The sequence below is a fragment of the Oncorhynchus kisutch genome, linkage group LG17, assembly GCF_002021735.2.
Source record: "Oncorhynchus kisutch isolate 150728-3 linkage group LG17, Okis_V2, whole genome shotgun sequence".
NCBI classification, from domain to species: Eukaryota; Metazoa; Chordata; class Actinopteri; order Salmoniformes; family Salmonidae; genus Oncorhynchus; species Oncorhynchus kisutch.
The window spans coordinates 40276742-40296954 of NC_034190.2; the positions used below are offsets into that span (position 1 = coordinate 40276742).

Genomic DNA, 20213 nt, shown 5'->3' on the forward strand with positions numbered 1-20213 from the left:
GACCATTCACTGGAGCATGTTGTTTTCTTCTGTCAAAGTAAAATAATGCTAGCCTATTGAAACTACCTGAATCATCGCATTAGTGTGCCTACCTGCCTGCTACTTGAAAATAATGAGAGCAACCAAGTTGAAAGCTTTTCCTGGGGTTACTGTACTATTATGTTATGGTGTGTGCCACTTTTCAATGCTTTTCTGCTAGTATAGCCCACTTCTTCTTGACATTTGATGTGTCAATGGACCAAGTAAAGCCTACTGTACCAGTACATGTAACACTGTCTATAAGCTGGAAAAGCCAACAATATATTTATTTTCCCTTCACCACAGATCTCATGGCCTTAAATTGCAGTTCTAACATAGTTCTAACATTGGACATGGTTTGTGTGACATTTGGGTTCACGTACAGGATTTCCAGACGTACTTTCAGTCGAGACTGATTTTCATCTAGCGGCCAAGGATGGCACATTTTCAGTGCCAGTGGGAGACTGTGTTGGTGTAATTACTAGATCTGCCACTCACATCCCTGTGTCTAAGAGCATAAACATTGTAGGCTATGTACAGTATGTACCTGGCTATGCTGTGTTCTTGTGAGCATCTCTGAGAGCGGGTCTGTGCCAAGTTTGCACTGTGTTTGGGTGATCATGTCAATTGCTATATTGTAGGTGTGTGAATGTGCACGAGTATTGTACTGAATGTTTAGTTTTCATGTTTGTCTCACACGTATGCACATATTTGGGTGTCTATCTAGGTCCTCCAATTGTGCACTACACAATCACCCTGAGAGAGGGCCTGCATGTGCTTTAGGATGAATGGGTTGCCCCTCTATTACAGCTCCCCAGTCTATAAGGTCCCAATGCTCAGAGTGCAGCTTTCAGAGAAACTGGGCTGTTATACAGACAGACACTGTGAAATTACCTTCCACGTCACATGCGTCATCATTACTTGCACGATTAATGTATCACAAGGCCTCTGGGTCAAACCTAATGCATAGACTCCGGGAGGTACCATTGCCAATTTCCGAGCCAGCCAAGACGTTTCTGATACTGCCATTGGGTCCAATTGGGAAGCTGGATGGTTGTAACATCTACTAAAGGTGCAGTTATCAAATGTCTACTGTGGGCTGGAAGCTAAGCTGTTGAGTCTGACTTAAGTATGCTCTTTGTAATGTGTGGTAAGCCAAGCTTTTTCAGGGTTACTGTTTTACCACAACTCAAAATGTTTTCTTCTTTGAACTAGAACGAGTCCTCAGTGTGCCGGAGCTCAAGGCTGGTTTCCATGGGGACGGTACAGAGCTGAGGAGAAACCATTTAAAAACAACTGGATGAACAAATGTTTTCCGTTGCATAATTTAAATTTTAACTCTGTTTTCATATGCTTCACATTCTTATTTCAAATACAGTGCATTCGGAAAGTATTCAGACCCATATTTTGTTACGTTACAGCCTTATTCTAAAATTGATTATAAATTGTTTTTTCCCCATCAATCTACACACAATACCCCATAATGACAAAGAAAAAACAGGTATTTTGAAATGTTTGCAAATGTATAAAGAAAATATCACATTTACACAAGTATTCAGACCCTTTACTCTGTACTTTGTTGATGCACCAGTGATTACAGTCTTCTTGGGTATGATGCTACAAGTTTGGCACATCTGTATTTGGGGAGTTTCTCCCATTTTTCTTCTCTGCAGATCTTTTCAAGCTCTGTCAGGTTGGATGGAGAGTTCCGCTGTACAGCTATTTTCAGGTCTCTCCAGAGATATTCGTTCAGGTTCAAGCCCGGCCTCTGGCTGGGCCACTCAAGGACATTCAGAGACTTGTCCCAAAGCCACTCCTGCATTTTCTTGGCTGTGTGCTTATGGTTGCTGTCCTGTTGGAAGGTGAACCTTTGTCCCAGTCTGAGGTCCTGAGTGCTCTAGAGCAGGTTTTCATCAAGGATCTCTCTGTATTTTGCTCTGTTCATCTTGGTAAGCAGATGTTAATGCATGTGTAGCGAAATGCTTGTGCTTCTAGTTTCGACAGTGCAGTAATATCTAACAAGTAATCTTACAATTCCCCAACAACTACCTAATACACACAAATCTAAAGGGGTGAATGAGAATATGTACATATAAATATATGGATGAGCGATGGCCAAGCGGCATAGGCAAGGTGCAATAGATGGTATAAAATACAGTATATACATATGATATGAATAATGTAAGATATGTAAAGTGGCATTGTTTAAAGTGACTTGTGATCCATTTATTAAAGTGGCCAGTGATTCGGTCTCAATGTGGGCAGCAGCCTCTCTAAGTTAGTGATTGCTGTTTAGCAGTCTGATGGCCTTGAGATAGAAGCTGTTTTTCAGTCTCCCGGTCTCAGCTTTAATGCACCTGTACTGAACTCGCCTTCTGGATAGTAGCGGTTTGAACAGGCTGTGGCTCAGGTGGTTGTTGTCCTTGACAATCTTATTGGCCTTCCTGTGACATCGGGTGCTGTAGGTGTCATGTAGGGCAGGTAGTGATGCATTGTGCAGACCTCACCACCCTCTGGAGAGCCTTGCGGTTGAGGGCGGTGCAGTTGCCGTACAGGATGCTCTCGATTGTGCATCTGTAAAAGTTGGTCAGGATTTTGGGCGACAAGCCAAATTTCTTCAACCTTCTGAGGTTAAAGAGGTGCTGTTGCTGCTCCTTCACCACACTGTCTGTGTGGGTGGACCATTTCAGTTTGTCAGTGATGTGTACGCAGAGGAACTTAACTTTCCACCTTCTCCACTGCTGTCCCGTTGATGTGGATAGAGGGGTGCACCCTCTGCTGTTTCCTTAAGTCCACGATCATCTCCTTTTGTTGACGTTGAGTGAGAGGTTATTTTCCTGACACCACACTCCAAGTGCCCTCAGCTCCTTGCTGTAGGTTGTCTCGTCGTTGTTGGTAATCATGCCAACTACTGTTGTGTCGTCTGCAAACTTGATTTGAGTTGGATGCGTACATGGCCACGCAGTCATGTGCCTTTTTACTGAGGAGTGGCTTCCGTCTGGCCACTACCATAAAGGCTTGATTGGTGGAGTGCTGCAGAGATGGTTGTTCTTCTGGAAAGTTCTCCCATTTCCACAGAACCTCTGGAGCTCTTTCAGAGCGACCATAGAGTTCTTGGTCACCTCCTTGACCGAGGCCCTTCTCCCCCGATTGCTCATTTTGGCCGTGCGGCCAGCTCTAGGAGGAGTCTTGGTGGTTCCAAACTACTTCCATTTAAGAATGATGGAGGCCACTATGTTCTTGGGGACCTTCGATGCTGCAGAAATGTTTTGGTACCCTTCCCCAGATTTGTGTGTAGATTGAGGATGTTTATTTATTTGAGTGCACTTATGTTGGGCGATTTAGGCCTGGCTCGCAGTCTGCATTCCAATTCATCCCAAAAATGTTCAATGGGGTTGAGGTCAGGGCTCTGTGCAGGCCAGTCAAGTTCTTCCACACCAATCTCAACAAACCATTTCTGTATGGACCTCGCTTTGTGCACGTGGGCATTGTCATGCTGAAACAGGAAAGTGCCTTCCCCTACCCAAAGTGTTGCCACAAAATTGGAAGCACAGAATTGTCTAGAATGCTCTAGCGTTAAGATTTCCGTTACCTAGATCTAAGGGGTCAAAACCATGAAAAACATCCCCAGACCATTATTACGTTACAGTTGGCACTATGCATTGGGGAAAGTAGCATTTTCCTAGCATCCACCGAACCCGGATTCGTCTGTCAGTTTGGCATTGCGCTTGGTGGTCTTAGGCTTGTGTGCGGCTGCTCGGCCGTGAAAACCCATTTCAGGAAGCTCCCGATGAACGGTTCTTGTGGTGACGTTGCTTCCAGAGGCAGTTTGGAACTCGGTAGTGAATGTTGCAACCGAGGACAGACAATTTTTACCCGCTTCAGCACTCGGTGGTCCCGTTCTGTGAGCTTGTGTGGCCTACCATTTCGCGGCTGAGCCGTTCTTGCACCTATATGCTTCCACTTAACAATAACAGCACTTACAGATGACCTGGGCAGCTCTAGCAGAGCATAAATTTGATGAACTGACTTATTGGAAAGGTGGCATCCTATTCTACTGCCAATGTTTGTCTATGGAGATTGCTGTGTGCTCGATTTTATACACCTGTCAGCAATGGGTATTGCTGAAATAGCCGAATCCATTTATTTGAAGGGGTGTCCATACATTTGTATATACAGTACCAGTCAAAAGTTTGGACACATTGTCATTCAAGGGTTTTTCTTTATTTGTTTACTGTTTTCTACATTGTTGAATAATAGTGAAGACATCACAACTATGAAGTCATACATATGGAATCATGTAGTAACCATAAAATGGTATTTTAGATTCTTCAAAGTAGCCACCCTTTGCCTTTGACAGCTTTGCACACTCTTGGCATTCTCTCAACCAGCCTCATGAGGTATTCACCTGGAATGCATTTCAGTTAACAGATTTGCCTAGTGGAATCTCTTTCCTCCTTTAATGCGTTTGAGCCAATTAGTTGTGTTGTGACAAGTTAGGGGGTGGTATACAGAAGATGGACCTATTCGGTAAAAGACCAAGTCCATATTATGGCAAGAACAGCTCAAATAAGGAAAGACAAACAGCAGTCCATTACTTTGACTGATCTTCATGTCTTAGTGTGTAAAATGTTAAGTTTGAAAGTTTCTTCAAGTGCAGTCACAAAAACCATTGAGCGCTATGATGAAACTGGCTCTCATGAGGACGCCACAGGAAAGGAAGACTCAGAGTTACCTCTGCTGCAGGGGATAAGTTCATTAAAGTTACCAGCCTCAGAAAGTGTATCCCAATGAAATACTTCAGAGTTCAAGTAACAGACACATCTCAACATCAACTGTTCAGAGGAGACTGCGTGTATCAGGCCTTCCTGGTTGAATTGCTGCAAAGAAACCACTACTTAAGGACACCAATAATAAGAAGAGACTTGCTTGGGCCAAGAAGCACGAGCAATGGAAATTAGACCGGTGGAAATCTGTCCTTTGGTCTGAGGAGTCCAAATGTTTGATTTTTGGTTTCAACCGCCGTGTCTTTGTGAGACGCAGAGTAGTTGAACGGATGATCTCTGCATGTGTGGTTCCCACCGTGAAGGATGGAGGTGTGATGGTGCTTTGCTGGTGACACTGTCAGTGATTTATTTAGAATTCAAGGCACACTTAACCATCATGGCTACCTTAGCATTCTGCAGCGATATGCCAGTCCCACTAAGCACAAACCAAATGGGATATAATTTTGTTTTTCAACTCGACAATGACCCAACACACCTCCAGGCTGTGGAAGTGCTATTTTACCAAGAAGGAGAGTGATGGAGTGCTGCATCAGATGACCTGGCCTCCACAATCACCCAACCTCAACCCAATTGAGATGGTTTGGGATGAGTTGAACCCCAGAGTGAAGGAAAAGCAGCCAACAAGTGATCAGCATATGTGGGAACTCCTTGAAGACTTTTGGACAAGCATTCCTCATGAAGCTGATTGAGAAAATGCCAAGAGTGTGAAAAGCTGTCATCAAGGCAAAGGGTGGTTACTTTAAAGAATCTGAAATATAAAATATAATTTGAATTTTATTGTGAAATATATTTTTACTACATTATTCCATGTCTTATTTCATAGTTTGTCTTCACAATTATTCTACAAAGTAAAAATAAAATGAAACCCTTGACTGAGTAGGTGTCTAAACTGTTTTGACTAGTACTGTATAGGGTATATTAAGATGGTATTATTTGTCTATTTTGCCCAAATGTATGAAGATGAGATGTAAGCTCCAATGGGTATTTGGCAACCTTGTAAATAACAGTATAATAAAAGTTATAAAGCTGCTCTCAGTTATGTTAGGCTATACAGTCTGCCAGCTGTTTGTGTTAGTCTCTCCTCATGTTGGCTATCCTCCGGTATCCCCATCCATCAGTTTCCTCATGCTGTTTGCGTATTCATGCAAGAGCTCTGGAGGAGACCCAGAATGTGCTGATATGCATTTCCTTTTAGCAAGTCAATGTTAATACCGTTAGGAAATGCCTGGCTGTCTGTGTATGTGAAAGAATGTGCAACAGTAAGCACTTTTGAGTGTATTATCATGGTGGAGAATAATTAGTTTAATTCCAGTAGTATTCCCTATTGAAATGCTATTTTGGCAGTGCTGGGTGTTGTACCACTGCTCACCACTATGATTGAACAATACCTGACGACTCAAACTGATTTCCCCCCCCCCCATGCTCTAGGTTTGCTACATACTTCAGTCTGAGACTGCTATCGTTGAAGTTGTTTGTGGTGTTGTGAAAAACAGTCATGTGATTGGATCATCTCTAACTAATCAGAGTATCGCTGCTTTGAATTACCCATGTATGTTCTGGCTCTGGGCCAACCCATCAGGTTCTGGTTCCAATCAGAATGGTTAGAAATGGTTTCGTTCTAGATATCATTGAGGAGGTACTCAGATCCAGACTTATTGCGGCGAAAAAACTAACGTCCATGGGCCTAGCGTTTGGCCAAAGCAAGGTGTTTAGGTAGCCAGGCAAGATTGCACCCACCTCGACTTTGGTGTTCTGCTTCTTCCGCCCCCATAGAGTGGTGCTATGACTGATAGTCTTGAGTTGGAACTGTTGGACATCAGGTCCTCAGGAGAATGGAGCTCAATTGAAAATATCTGTTTCATTGGGTTATCAATCATTGTTCAACATAGGTCTTTTAGCAGTTCTGTCCAGTGTGGCCTCCTGCCTCCTGGTAATTGGTGTCCTCTGTAGGATGTCCATTTGGGCTATTGGAGTTGAACCAGGAGTCGTGTGAGAGTGATGTCTCGGAAGTATGAGGATAGTTTTCCCATGCTTTGTTAGTTTCTAGTGTGCTACTTAGCCATGAATTTGATTTCACCTGGGGACAGTGTGCTGCAGTGTTGTCATGGTATTGTACTGAAACAACTGGCTGTTTAGTAAGGAGTAAGGTTACACCATCCATCACTTTTAACACCATTACCATTTGTTTTCCACTGACAGGACCAGGACTATATCTGGGGTCAATTATAAATCCGGCTCTTTGCTGACTGTGTCAGGGTTGAAATACTGACCCAGGCACAAAGATCCCCGTTGCACACATTAATCACATTCTCTTGTGATGGAGCGGGAGGTCGTGGGTGTGGGATCCATTTCCAGATGGCACTACACTTTATGGAAATCCTGAGGATTAATGGGAAAATGGCTAATGTGAAGGACCCAGCTATCATTGCCCACATTTAGAGTCCGATGCACTGCATACATTCAAGTTAAGGTAATGCATATTTGTGGACTGTTAAGGTCTCATAAAGTTGACAATTTTATCACCAGCTTAAGTCAGAACAACATTCCCTTTTGGGAAGCATGCAATGTGCACGCACACGAAATGTATTGAACACCAGAGATTTAGTTCAAGCTGTCTTGAGTGTTAATGCAAAGGGGCCGGTGAAATATGACCATTATCACGGATACATCTTCTGCTGCAAGATACAAATTGCCCTAATGAAACAACGTATGAATAGATTAAAATAGGCTGGTATGCTAAATGAGCCTCTAGAACAAAGCAACAAGCTCCAAGACCAGCTGATGCAAGCTTGGAATCCAGTAAAATGAATTACATTTGCCAAAATGAGAGAGCTAAAGTACTCGTGTCTATACAGAAATAAATTAAATCATTCAAAATACTACACCAGAGAGCATGATTTGGCCACAGAGGATAATTAACTTTAAAAAAAAATTAAATGAGCTGTGTGTTTTGTTTTAAGCGTGCAGTTAGGCAAATGCGCATGGCAAATAGCTTATCAAAATAGATCAAATATAAAATCTTCCCTCATGTGGCACTTTGGGGTGGACCCACCTGTCTCAATCAATGAAAGAAATGGACAAGATGGCGGTGAACACATTGATGGATTGCTTCATTGAGCAAAAATTGATTTATTTTAATACGAGTTTTACATTTCTTTTCAAACAAACCCCCTGCAACTGGACAGAGACATTTTAGAACATCCATGTTTGACCCGAAATCAAGAACGAAGATAGTATCGGCAGGTTAAGGTTGGCCAAATTCTCTGTCCTACGCCAAACAGCCAGCCGATCTGACCCTCTTGCTTACAGCTGCAATAGGGTTGGACAGCATTCCTATGTCGATTAAGACACCACAGAGCCGGTGCGAGATATGGCTCGGAAAACATACCTCAATCCAGGGTTGCGAAATGCGTAGTACTCCAAATTGTCCAATTATCCCAACTGTTACACCTAGTGCAGCTTGTAAGCAAGCGGGTCGAATCTGTTGCCTATGCCAAACAGTACCTATCCTGTAACGGCTAATGGAACATAACATTAGCCAGTTACATGGCATTAGCTATATGCAAGCTAAGTTACTGCTAGTTAATAAAGCTAAACAACATGTCTTCATCAAGTAAGGTTAGCCTATCAAAAATGAACAAATACTCCTCCAACACATATAAATGTACAGTAGGCCTACCATACAACATGTTTCATTTGAATAAATATCATGCAAATCATTAGGCTACATGGGGTATAAGAAAATTGGCATTGAAAATGTGGGTATAATTCACCGGGAAGTTAAGATGAGCTGTTTAATATGGAAGCCCATTCCCGCCACCCAAGAATAAAAGGCATATATTCATAAAGTATTCAGAACCATTGACTTTTTCCACATTTTGTTATGTTACAGCCTTATTCTAAAATTGATTTAAATTAAAGTTTTTCCTCGCCAATCTACACACAATACCCCAAAATGACAAAGTGAAAACAGGTTTTTAGACATTTTGGCTAATTTATTAACAAAACAGAACTACCTTTACACAAGTATTCAGACCATTTGCTATGAGACTCAAAATTGAGCTCAGACGCATCCTGTTTCCATTGATCATCCTTGACGTTTCTACAACCTGATTGGAGTCTAGCTGTGGTAAATTCGATTGATTGGGCATGATTTGGAAAGGCACACACCTGTCTATATAAGGTCCCACAGTTGACAGTGCATGTCAGAGCAAAAACCAAGCCATGAGGTCGAAGTAATTCTTCGTAGAGCTCCAAGACGACAGGATTGTGTTGAGGTACAGATCTGGGGAAGGGTACCAAAACATTTCTGTAACATTGAAGGTCCTCAAGAACACCGTGACCTCGATCATTCTTAAATGGAAGAAGTTTGGAACCACCAAGACTATTTCCAGAGCTGGCCGCCCGGCCAAACTGAGCAATCGGGGGAGAAGGGCCTTGGTCAGGGAGGTGACCAAGAACCTGATGGTCAGTCTGACAGAGCTCTAGAGTTCCTCTGTGGAGATGGGAGAGCCTTCCAGAAGGACAAGCATCTCTGCAGCACTCAACCAATCAGGCCTTTATGGTAGAGTGGCCAGACGGAAGCCACTCCTCTGTAAAAGGCACATGACCGCCCTATTGGAGTTTGCCAAAAGGCACCTAAAGACCCTGACAAAGAGAAACAAGATTCTCTGGTCTGATGAAACCAAGATTGAACTCTTTGGCCAAGCGTCACGTCTGGAGGAAACGGGCACCATCCATACAGTGAAGCATGGTGGTGGCAGCATCATGCTGTGAGGACGTTTTTCAGCAGCAGGGACTGAGAGACTAGTCAGGATTGAGGGAAAGCTGAACGGAGCAAAGTACAGAGATCCTTGATGAAAACCTGCTCCACCAGTCAGATCCTGAGCGCTCTGAAGGTTCATCTTCCAACAGGACAACGACCCTAAGCACACAGCCAACACAACACAGGAGTGTCTTCAGGACAAGTCTCTGAATGTCCTTGAGTGGCCCAGCTAGAGCCTGGACTTGAACCTGATCAGACATCTCTGGAGAGACCTGAAAATAGCTGTGCAGTGACTCTTCCATCTAACCTGACAGAACTTGAGAGGATCTGCAAAGAAGAATGGGAGAAACTCCCCAAATACAGGTGTGCCAAGCTTGTAGTGTTACACCCAAGAAGACTCTAGGCTGTAACTGCTGCCAAAGGTGCTTCAACAAAGTAGTAAAGGGTCTGAATACTTACGTTAATGTGATGTTTTAGGTTATTTAAACATCTCTTTTTGCTTTGTCATTATGGGGTTGTGTGTGTGTGTAGATTGAGGAGAAAAAAAAACAATTTAATACATTTTAGAATAAGGCTGTAACGCAACAAAATGTGAGAGGTCCAAGGGTCTATTTCTTCCGAATGCACTGTAGATCATGCATGGGTTTTGTTTCTTCATTTGTAGCATTGTGTGTCAATTTCCATCAATCCACATTGTAGAAATCAGCACAGCAGGGCTGCCCGTAAATGTGTGGGGAGTTGACATTTGCCCCAGCACTTTTGAGTTGGTTTAATAAAAATAGACAAGACAGCATTAAGAGGGACAAAGTACTGTTGTTTAGACTGATTTGCCTCATAATTTGTTTGACAGGACAAAGGTTTTCGTCCTCCCTAGGGCCAGGAGTTTATTTATGACCTGATTAGAAAAATGCTGGTCCCATCGTAGTCTATTTTTTACAGTTGATTTATTACTATGTCATCCCCTACAACTAGGGTCTGAAGTTTACCCGGTCAGGTTAGCCTACCAGATCAGGAAAAACTCTGGGCCCAAGGAAAACAATTCCCCCCCACCACCACACGTTGTGGTGCCACCTCTCAGTAACTTGCAAAGTAAGAATTTTGCACGTTTAGACAATAGTAATGTCTCTCGAGAATCTCTCCAGTGTCTATCGTCAATGTGAAAACGGTCTATGATGATGCTCTCTGTTCTGGTTGTAGCAGTGTGGAGGTTTTTGTCTGTGGGTGCTGTTGACCTCTAAGTACTCGCTCAGCTTGTTCCAAAGCCTGGTCAATAGAGGTGCTTCTCTAATTGCACTTTGGAAAGAGACGATTGATCGGCTGTAAGGGAATCTCCAGGTATTAACACTTCAGGGTCTAGATGGCCATACAATGAAAGGCCAACCACACACGGTCTATGTCATGAATGCTTTGTTGTGACAAGTCAGCCTAATGGGTGACAAACTGGTACTGTCCCATAGCCAGGACTGGAGTGGGTGTGTCCTTTACTTGCTCTGTGTATGTCATGTTGCAGGCTCTGACTGAAATTAAATTAGGCCTAAGCTTGGGGCCATTCAATAATCAAAGGTAACAAACCTGTCTGATTCTGTTTAATTTTCACTTTGTGAGCTCCAGCCTCTCCACTCAAGGTACCTATACACTGTAATGCCTTCTTGGGTAATTTGGGATAGCTAGTGGGTAGGTGTTGAAGTCACTTCTTAATGAGCTCAGTAATATGGCTGAAGCTTCTATAATGAAGAGCCTCTGTGAAATATCTATTTTTGCATGAAAGGTGAGAGGAATTTGAGTGGTGGAAACATTAAGGAGGATGGGAGACCCACGGTATCGGCACGGAATGCATGGAACGACAAAGTGTGTTTCAGAAATCGTCAGACTTTTTTAACCTAAAGCATTCTATAAAGACCTTTATTTATAATACAATGTTATGGGAATGAGAGGGCTACTCACTGTGTTGAGAAGGGATCACCACAGTGATTGAATGAGGGTATGAGGCATGAGTTGAGCTGTTCAGAGCCTTGACTTCAGTGCTGGACAGGATTTTACTGGGTAGATAAACAATAACACAACAGACAAAAGAGCTAAGAATGATTTAGTCCAAGTAAGGAGTAAAATCATTGATGTGTAATAATGTGATTGTGTATGTGATTGACTTGAGAGAAAATTGATCGCGGTACTCACAGTGCTTGGAGAGGAAACATTCAATGTGCCAGTGGATGAGAGGGCACATGAGACGTGGCTTCGGTTCATGTCAGGAGAGAGTTGACAATGGTTGTGGAATGGTCATCATCTCTTAATCAGGGCACTTAGCTGTAAATACAAATAGCAGATACATTCCATTACAGCTGCGTAGTCGTAGGTTTGGACAATGAACTTAGACTCGGAAGTCTCAAAATTCACAAAGTCAAACACAGACTGCATCTTGCCCACTTGACACATCAAAGGAGCCAAAGAAACGTTCCTGAATAAAGCCCTGATCATCCACATACCTGACGATAACTGACAACTGCAAGAAGACTGCTGGCACCATTAGGTCCCAGAGTGGTGGGGCAATTTTTATCCCCTGGGGCCCAGAGTTTTCCCTTATCTATTAACCTAACCAGGAAAACTATGGACCCTAAGGTATGACAGTGATTAATCAGTTGTAAAAAGGTTTTATAAGGGCTTTGATGGGACCCGTTTTCCTAATCAGGTCACGTTTTAAAAAAAAATTTAAACTCCTGGACCTGGGGGGATGAAAACCCTTTCAAACTGCAGCAACCTTTATACTTGTTCATATGAATTATATTTAGACTAGATTAGGAGGGGTATTTCCTCTTCACAGAGACAACTGCTAGACAGTAGAACTCACTGGGCTGAGCTTGCTTTATGCATGTTTGCATCATGCAACTGTAGGCCTTATAAAAAATGAACTCATCTGTCATCACTATGTTGTATTGATTATTTCCAGTGAATCATTTTGGGTTGAAAACGTATAGGCAGCCTAGCCAGCCCAATTTTGAATATAAAACTCATTTCATCACATTCACATTTTCTCCTGACATGCATACAAATTGACCATTAAAAACAACGTGACCAATTAGTTTACCCTGAAAAAATGGACAGGGCACATAGGCTGTATGCTATGGAACGCCGTTTGGGTCTTTGCATGTCAAAAAAGATACACGTCAAATAACGTTTGCGTTCATTAACGTTTTACGTAGTTATTACACATTGATTACAAAATCCCTCGTATTTCAGATGTCACAATGATTCATCGATACGTATGCTATGATGCTGATAAAGTGGTCTCGCGCACCTACAGTACTGGCCATTTAAAAAAGCTAGCTAGCTCATGGATGCAAACAATGTTCTTCCCCAAAAACATAGCAAAACGACAATCTGTTTCAGTAGCTATAGTTAGCTAGCTAACTATATAGCTAGGTGTCATCATCATCTAAAATAACCCTAATTTATAAGCCAGTTCTTATTTGATTGATGGTTGTCAGACCCATCTATGTGAAGCTAGCCACAATAAGGATTAGCCACAATAGTGAACTTTGGTTCGCGCTTCAAAATAAGTGTCATGCTAAACAAGTTTGAAATGTTATATAAAATCAACAAAAGGCAATCATTTGTTAATTTGACAAATCTGTTGAAACCACACTGGATGTATTAGACTTTAGAATTGCATTGGGGCATACTTATTTCACTGTACACCCTTACCCCTTGTCATTGATCCACAATCCATAGGTATCAGTCTAGTCAGTGACACCCAGAGAACATTAGTTTCGTAGCTCTCAAGACATCCAACCAGAACCAGAACAAATAGCAGGCCAAACTATCCCTCTCAGCACTGCCTGGACTGCGCAAAAATGCAAATGCTTTCCGTTTGAGTTATATTAGGTTTTATTTTCATCGTGGACTCTAAAACTGTGAATTGAGCTACATTTGTTGTCATCCTATGTGTATTGAACACTATTCCAGAGGAAAAACAATTGCATGGATGTTTGAGTCTGAAAACTCTGAGGGGGACATTGGGAAAAAATATATTGGGTATTGAGTAGACTGTTACCCCATTTCATTGATCCCCAATCCTTAGGTAAAACTGTACAGTGCCATATGAATGTCAATACACACAATATGCTGACTGGGAAGGGGTTTCACACAGTCACAGTCCTGCGATAAGAGCTACAATGCTAGTATTTTTGTAAACTCTTCACAGTTGTGTTCTGTGGGTATCACAGAGTAGACTGATACCCCATTTCATTGCTTTACATTCCAATCTTGTTTGACATTATCTGTTCTAAATATGGCATGATTCCACCAATTGTAACCTTCTGCATCACCTTCAAGAGGTACTTTTGAAGGCAAACAGCAAATTCCAATATTGTGCCTAATCCTTATCGTGGCTAGCTTCACAACACATAACCCAGTCCGGTCGAGCCTCATGAAGCTTGCTGGCTGCTTATAATGTTAGCTTTGGGCAACAGGGTTTAGTAGCTGGCTAGCTATTTATTTTCATGAATTGAAGTTCAATTTCAACAGGCGAACAACAAGTGGCTACCTAGCTAATACCAGAAGTTTCGGTCCAGCACAACATTCTACAATTAAACTGTGTTATTTGACGTGTCAAATACAGCTGTTCTTAGTAACGTAGTAGCCTAGAGTTGATCAGACTGAAAAATCGTCTCGTTTTCATCCCATCCAGCATGTCAGAGCTCTAATGTTTAGGTGAAGCCAAGGTTGCGACCCCATTTATGTAATGAGTTTTTGTTTGTGTCTGTCTGGAGTGATTATGTGTTATCATCTTTGCTAAATAAATACCGGAGGAAAGTGGAAAGCTTACTTGAGCGGGTGAAAAACATTATCTGCATCAACCCCTCTCTCTCTTTTTAATCTAACTTTTAATGGATGATGCGATGGAAGCTATCAAATCATTCTGAATTGATTTCGACATCCCAGAAAATGTGCAATTACCTCTGCAACCTCCTTGTAGTTGCCCTTGTTAGCGGAACTTTCCCTTTCGTCGTGTCTTCTAAAAGCCAGTTCTTGAATGTCCAAAAACGCAGTGGTGTTGATAAGCCGCTTGAAAACATCCCTGTTTCAAATCAAATTGTATTGGTCACATACACATGATTAGCAGATGTTAATGCGAGTGTAGCGAAATGCTTGTTTTCTTACTTCCTCATAGTGTTGCACAGTTTGAATACACAGACCTTCGCCATGATCGATGCAGCTTTTTCCCAGAAGGCTGAATCTGATGTGGACATTAATATGCTCCCTGCTTTTGTTTTGCCGTTTTAGCTGAACGATCGATGTTCTTCAGGTCACTGTACCCTCCTTTTGCCCATGGCTCACACTTTCCAAAAACAAGGCAAGGTCACCAATACAGGCGGTTTGATGAAAGGCTAACCAGCTAACATATGTTTGATACCAATTCGTATTGAATGTCCTCACATTTTTCATCCTTCTTCATGAAACTGATCTCAGGCATAGGTCGACCCTTGGTTTTAATTCGTACCTTTTCCGTGTACCGCAGAGAATGAAAGGGGTAAAAGTCAACAACATTTTCGGTAGCGTTGGCGGCGAGCTGATAGCTAGCTAGTTACTGCTACTTGCCACGAAGTTAGCAAGGCAAATTGAAATGGATTGCACTAACTGGACACTACAATAAAGTTCTAAAACCAAGAAAACTATTTTATAATCTACTTCCATCTCATGTCATTTGAAAAAACTCTTTTGAATTGAATAATATCCAAGAAATGCTCAGCTATCACTTTCAATCTCTCTCCAATAATGCTCTGCGACACAACCCCAATACAACACACTAGGTTAATTCTCTGATCCTATCCTATGATGGGATGGACAACATGTCAGTTCATGCTGCAAAAGCTTTGATTTGTTGGAAGTTATCCTCCAGAAATGGTCATATTTACTATGTAGGTCAATGGAAGGGGGTGAGGCCTACAAGCCTCCAAGGTTTTGTATTGAAGTCAATGTACCCAGAGGAGGACAACAAGCTAGCTGTCCTCCGGCTACACCATTGTGCTACCACAGAGAGTGCTGTTGAAGTTACTATAGACCTTCATTGCAAAACAACAGTTTTAATCAATTATGTTGTGGCATATGAATATATTTAGTATAGCTTTATTTAAAAATGATAACTTTTAGTGTTTCACTATTAAAACAAATGAAATTTCACTGAGGAGGATGGTCCTCCCCTTCCTCCACTGGTGTGCATGTGTCTCTTGCTCTCTTTTTCTAACTGTCTCATGACTGTATTACTTAGCAGTTGCAATTACTGCTAAAGTAATAGCAGAAGTATTAAACAATGATGAGTATGTAAAGAATCAATACCTAAAAAAAAATCTCTCCCTCTCTGTTCCCCTCTTTTTCTTTTCTCTTTCACTATGCCTCCCTTTTCTCTCATACAGGTACTTTGTGCTGGATCCAGAGCTGGGACAGCTGCAGTACTTTGTACATGAACAGGGCAAGAGCCAGAAGCCCAGGGGCTCCTTGCCTCTGATTGGTGCATCGGTTGTCCAGAGTGATGAGGCACCACACATGTTTATCGTCAACTCGTTCAATGGCGAGCTTTACAAGCTCAGAGGTACGCAGACACTTATTGGCAATTATTCAGCTTCCACAAATGAAACTGTTATAATATTAAGTATTTATTTTACATGCTGCCTAGTCAGAGATTGGGCATACAGGGAGATTGCATGGGGACATTGGGATGTGTGCATTTCCTTATGGGTGTTTTGCAGTTACATCATAGAGTGATACCACTTGAGCAGCTTAAATTGTGCAACTGCCGAAAAACATCTCTTTGTTTTGGAAAAGCACATAATGAAATTGAACCTGGAATGTTATAACTTAGCTTCAAAAACATTTCACGAGTTGCATTACGAACTTTCATTTCCCACATTTGATATGAGTTTGTCAGAAGTAGGACTGGGAAGGTACCAGTACCGCAATATTTTTTGCCATGGCAAAAATAAAAACATGAAGCAGACCAAGCTCTTTGGTTCTTTTAAAAAACCTGCTGTATATCAAATATTGTGTGCTATAGCTTGAAAAAAACTAAAATGTTGACTCTGTATGACGAAATAATGTTTGTTTCCAACCTGTTTGTTTTCCTAAGGGAGTTAAAACCGCTTTGTGTTTTGTTTCCTTGGCACGATACTAACGAGTGTCTCAGTTCTGGCATCGTCCCGGCACTAGTCCTATGCTTGTATCCACTGATTCAGTGAGAGTCTACCTGTTGCTCTGCTTCAGTCTCTGGAATGTCCCCATACATTCCCCAAGAAAGCTACCAGAATAACTGGCCCTAGATCTGTGGAGGATGTAGGATCCATCTATTGAGCTCAGAGCAAGTGATAGTCCCACAGAGAATAAGTAATTGTAGTAAAACAATGCAGGAGTACAGGGATCCACTGTCTACAATGCAGATATGGAATTAGATACAGTTTAAATGAAAGAAGGTTAAATGACAGTCCTTATCAAAGAAGCTAGTTGGGTGCATGTTGTGTTGCTTGGAAGGTCTAAACACTATACTTAGTGGCTTACAAATCGTTCCTTTCATTGGGATGGTGGCATTTTATTTCAAACTTCAGTTTGCCAGAGTTAAACCAAATGATGGGGAACAATGCCCACCCCCCTTGAGTGTAGCAGCTTTTCATGAGTTGACTATGATTAGTAGGCGCAGCTTAAATCACACACAGGTTGTCATGGAAACCCTGGGCCTCTATGGGGAAGGGAGAAGATCAAGGTTCAGCCGGGAACAAGTTTCCTATTCAACGACCTTCGGCGAGTCTGCAACAACAGACCCCTCTTTCGTATCGCCTTACGGGTGATTTGTACAGTCCAGATGTGAATGTGTTCTTTCTTTCCATGATGTGGATGCACTTCAATTCCCTCTCACAAATTGTCAAGTGCCAAGTCACTGAGAAGGTTCATATTTCTACAAGCCAATAATCTCCCTCCAGGTGCCCTTGGTCGAACATTTTAAGTTGAATTTAAGAATGTTGTATTGAAGCCAGGGGGAATTATGTGAGATCTGATACAGGCGCCAAAGCACAGGCTCTGTCTTCATCTGTTATCCAACCAAGGGAGCATAGGGTAATTCGTTTTAGTCTAAGAGAGGGAGCATTCTGTTTCGAGCTTCGCCCAGAGCCATGCTCATTGTGCCAGAGAGTATGACATAAAAATGGGGGAAAGCATGAATTGAATCATGTTTGAATGATCAAATGTCAAATTAAAGCTGTTGATCACATGATGGCATCAATAAGACAATAGGGGTGTTTATAAGCGTCAAGTCATTATCACTGCTTTTCAAGGGGCTCATTGAGATGCCTGACTGCATATCATACATTATTGTGAAGTAGCATAATGCTTTATAGAGTCTTTGGTGATAATGGCAACCAAATAAAACCTGTAGATTCAATCCCACTGCAGAATCAGACAAAGATAATGGAACATTATAAAACTTGAATATTGCCTAGAACACATTCAATCTCATCTATAATAATTATCCATATTACATCTACAGGTGAAGTCGGAAGTTTACATACACCTTAGCCAAATACATTTAAACTCAGTTTTTCACAATAATAGTAGGGAGAATTATTTATTTCAGCTTTTATTTCTTTCATCACATTCCCAGTGGTCAGACATTTACATACACTCAATTAGTATTTGGTAGCATTGCCTTTAAATTGTTTAACCTGGGTCAAATGTTTCGGATAGCCTTCCACAAGCTTCCCACAATACGTTGGATGAAATTTGGCCCATTCCTCCTGACAGAGCTGGTGTAACTGAGTCAGGTTTGTAGGCCTCCTTGCTCGCACACACTTTTTCAGTTCTGCCCACAAATATTCTGTAGGATTGAGGTCAGGGCTTTGTGATGGCCACTCCAATACCTTGACTTTGTTGTCCTTAAGCCATTTGTCCACAACTTTGGAAGTATGCTTGGGGTAATTGTCCATTTCGAAGAGCCATTCACGACTTGATGTCTTGATGTTGCTTCAACATACTTTTCCTTCCTCATGTAGCCATCTATTTTGTGAAGTGCACCAGTCCCTCCTGCAGCAAAGCACCCCCACAACATGATGCTGCCACCCCCGTGCTTCATGGTTGGGATGGTGTTCTTCGGTTTGCAAGCCTCCCCCCTTTTCCTCCAAACATAACGATGGTCATTATTGCCAAACAGATCTATTTTTGTTTCATCAGACCAGAGTACATTTCTCCAAAAAGTACGATCTTTGTCCCATTGTCACTCCCTGACCTTAGAGCCTTTTTTATTTCTCTATTTGGTTAGGTCAGGGTGTGATTTGGGTGGGCATTCTAGTTTGTCTGTTTCTTTGTTGGCCTGGTATGGTTCCCAATCAGAGGCAGCTGTCTATCGTTGTCTCTGATTGGGAATCATACTTAGGCAGCCTTTTTTCCCACCTATGTTGTGGGTAATAATTTATTTTCTGTGAGTGTTTGTGTGCGCCACGGTTGCGTCACGTTCGGTTTCTGTTTACCTGTTTTTTTGTGAAGGTTTCACTTCCATTAAAGATGTGGAATTACATGCACGCTGTGCCTTGGCTCATTTATGCCCGGGAGTTTGAAGACAGTGAACGTTAAAATAATTACCCGCCACAAAAAGACCAAGCAGCGTGCACCAACTTGGAAGACGAGCTGGACCGGGGAGGAGATTATGGCAGGGGACAATACCCTGTCATGGAAGCAGGTGGAGGCAGCGAAGTTAGGTCAACAACGGAAGCCCGAGAGGCAGCTTTTTTTGGGGGCGGGGGCACACGGGGAGATTGGCGGAGTCAGGGTTTAGACCTGAGCCAACTCCCCTGTGCTTACAGTGGGGAGCGTGTGACTGGTCAGGCACCGTGTTATGCGGAGATGCGCACTGTGTCTCCAGTGCGCATTCACAGCCCGGTGCACTCAGTGCTAGCTCCCCGCATTTGCTGTGCTAGAGTGGGCATCCAGCCAGGATGCGTTGTGCCAGCTCTACGCTCCAGACCTCCAGTGCTCCTCCACGGTCCAGTATATCCTGCGCCGGCTCTACGCACTATGCCTCCAGTGCGCCTTCATAGGCCAATCCGTCCTGTGCCAGCTCTCCACACTCACCGAGCTAAAGTGGGTATCCAGCCAGGACGCGTTGTGGCAGCTCACCGCACCACGCTTCTAGTACGTCTCCTCAGTCCGGTGAGACCTATTCCGGCTCCACGTACGAAGCCTCCAGTGATGATCCATGGCCCGAAGCCTCCAGTGACGATCCATGGTCCGAAGCCTCCAGTGACGATCCACGGTCCGAAGCCTCCAGTGACGATCCACGGTCCGAAGCCTCCAGTGACGATCCACGGTCCGAAGCCTCCAGTGACGATCCACGGTCCGAAGCCTCCAGTGACGATCCACGGCCCGAAGCCTCCAGTGACGATCCACGGCCCGAAGCCTCCAGTGACGATCCACGGCCCGAAGCCTCCAGTGACGATCCACGGCCCGAAGCCTCCAGTGACGATCCACTTTTTAATAGTGGTTTTGGAGCAGTGGCTTCTTCCTTTCTGATGATATGTGTCTATATCGATATATGTCGATATAGGACTCGTTTTACTGTGGATATAGATACTTTTGTACCTGTTTCCTCCAGCATCTTCACAAGGTCCTTT

General features: G+C 42.8%; 1 protein-coding gene across 1 annotated transcript in view; it reads left to right on the forward strand.

Moving 5' to 3' along the window:
* Positions 1-20213, forward strand: part of LOC109907665 (oxysterol-binding protein-related protein 10) — a 143518-nt gene that overhangs the window by 16166 nt on the left and 107139 nt on the right. The window contains exon 2 of the mRNA XM_020505763.2: positions 15981-16156. Within this exon, the coding sequence (XP_020361352.1) occupies positions 15981-16156 (176 nt within the window). The remainder of the gene's footprint in view (positions 1-15980; positions 16157-20213) is intronic.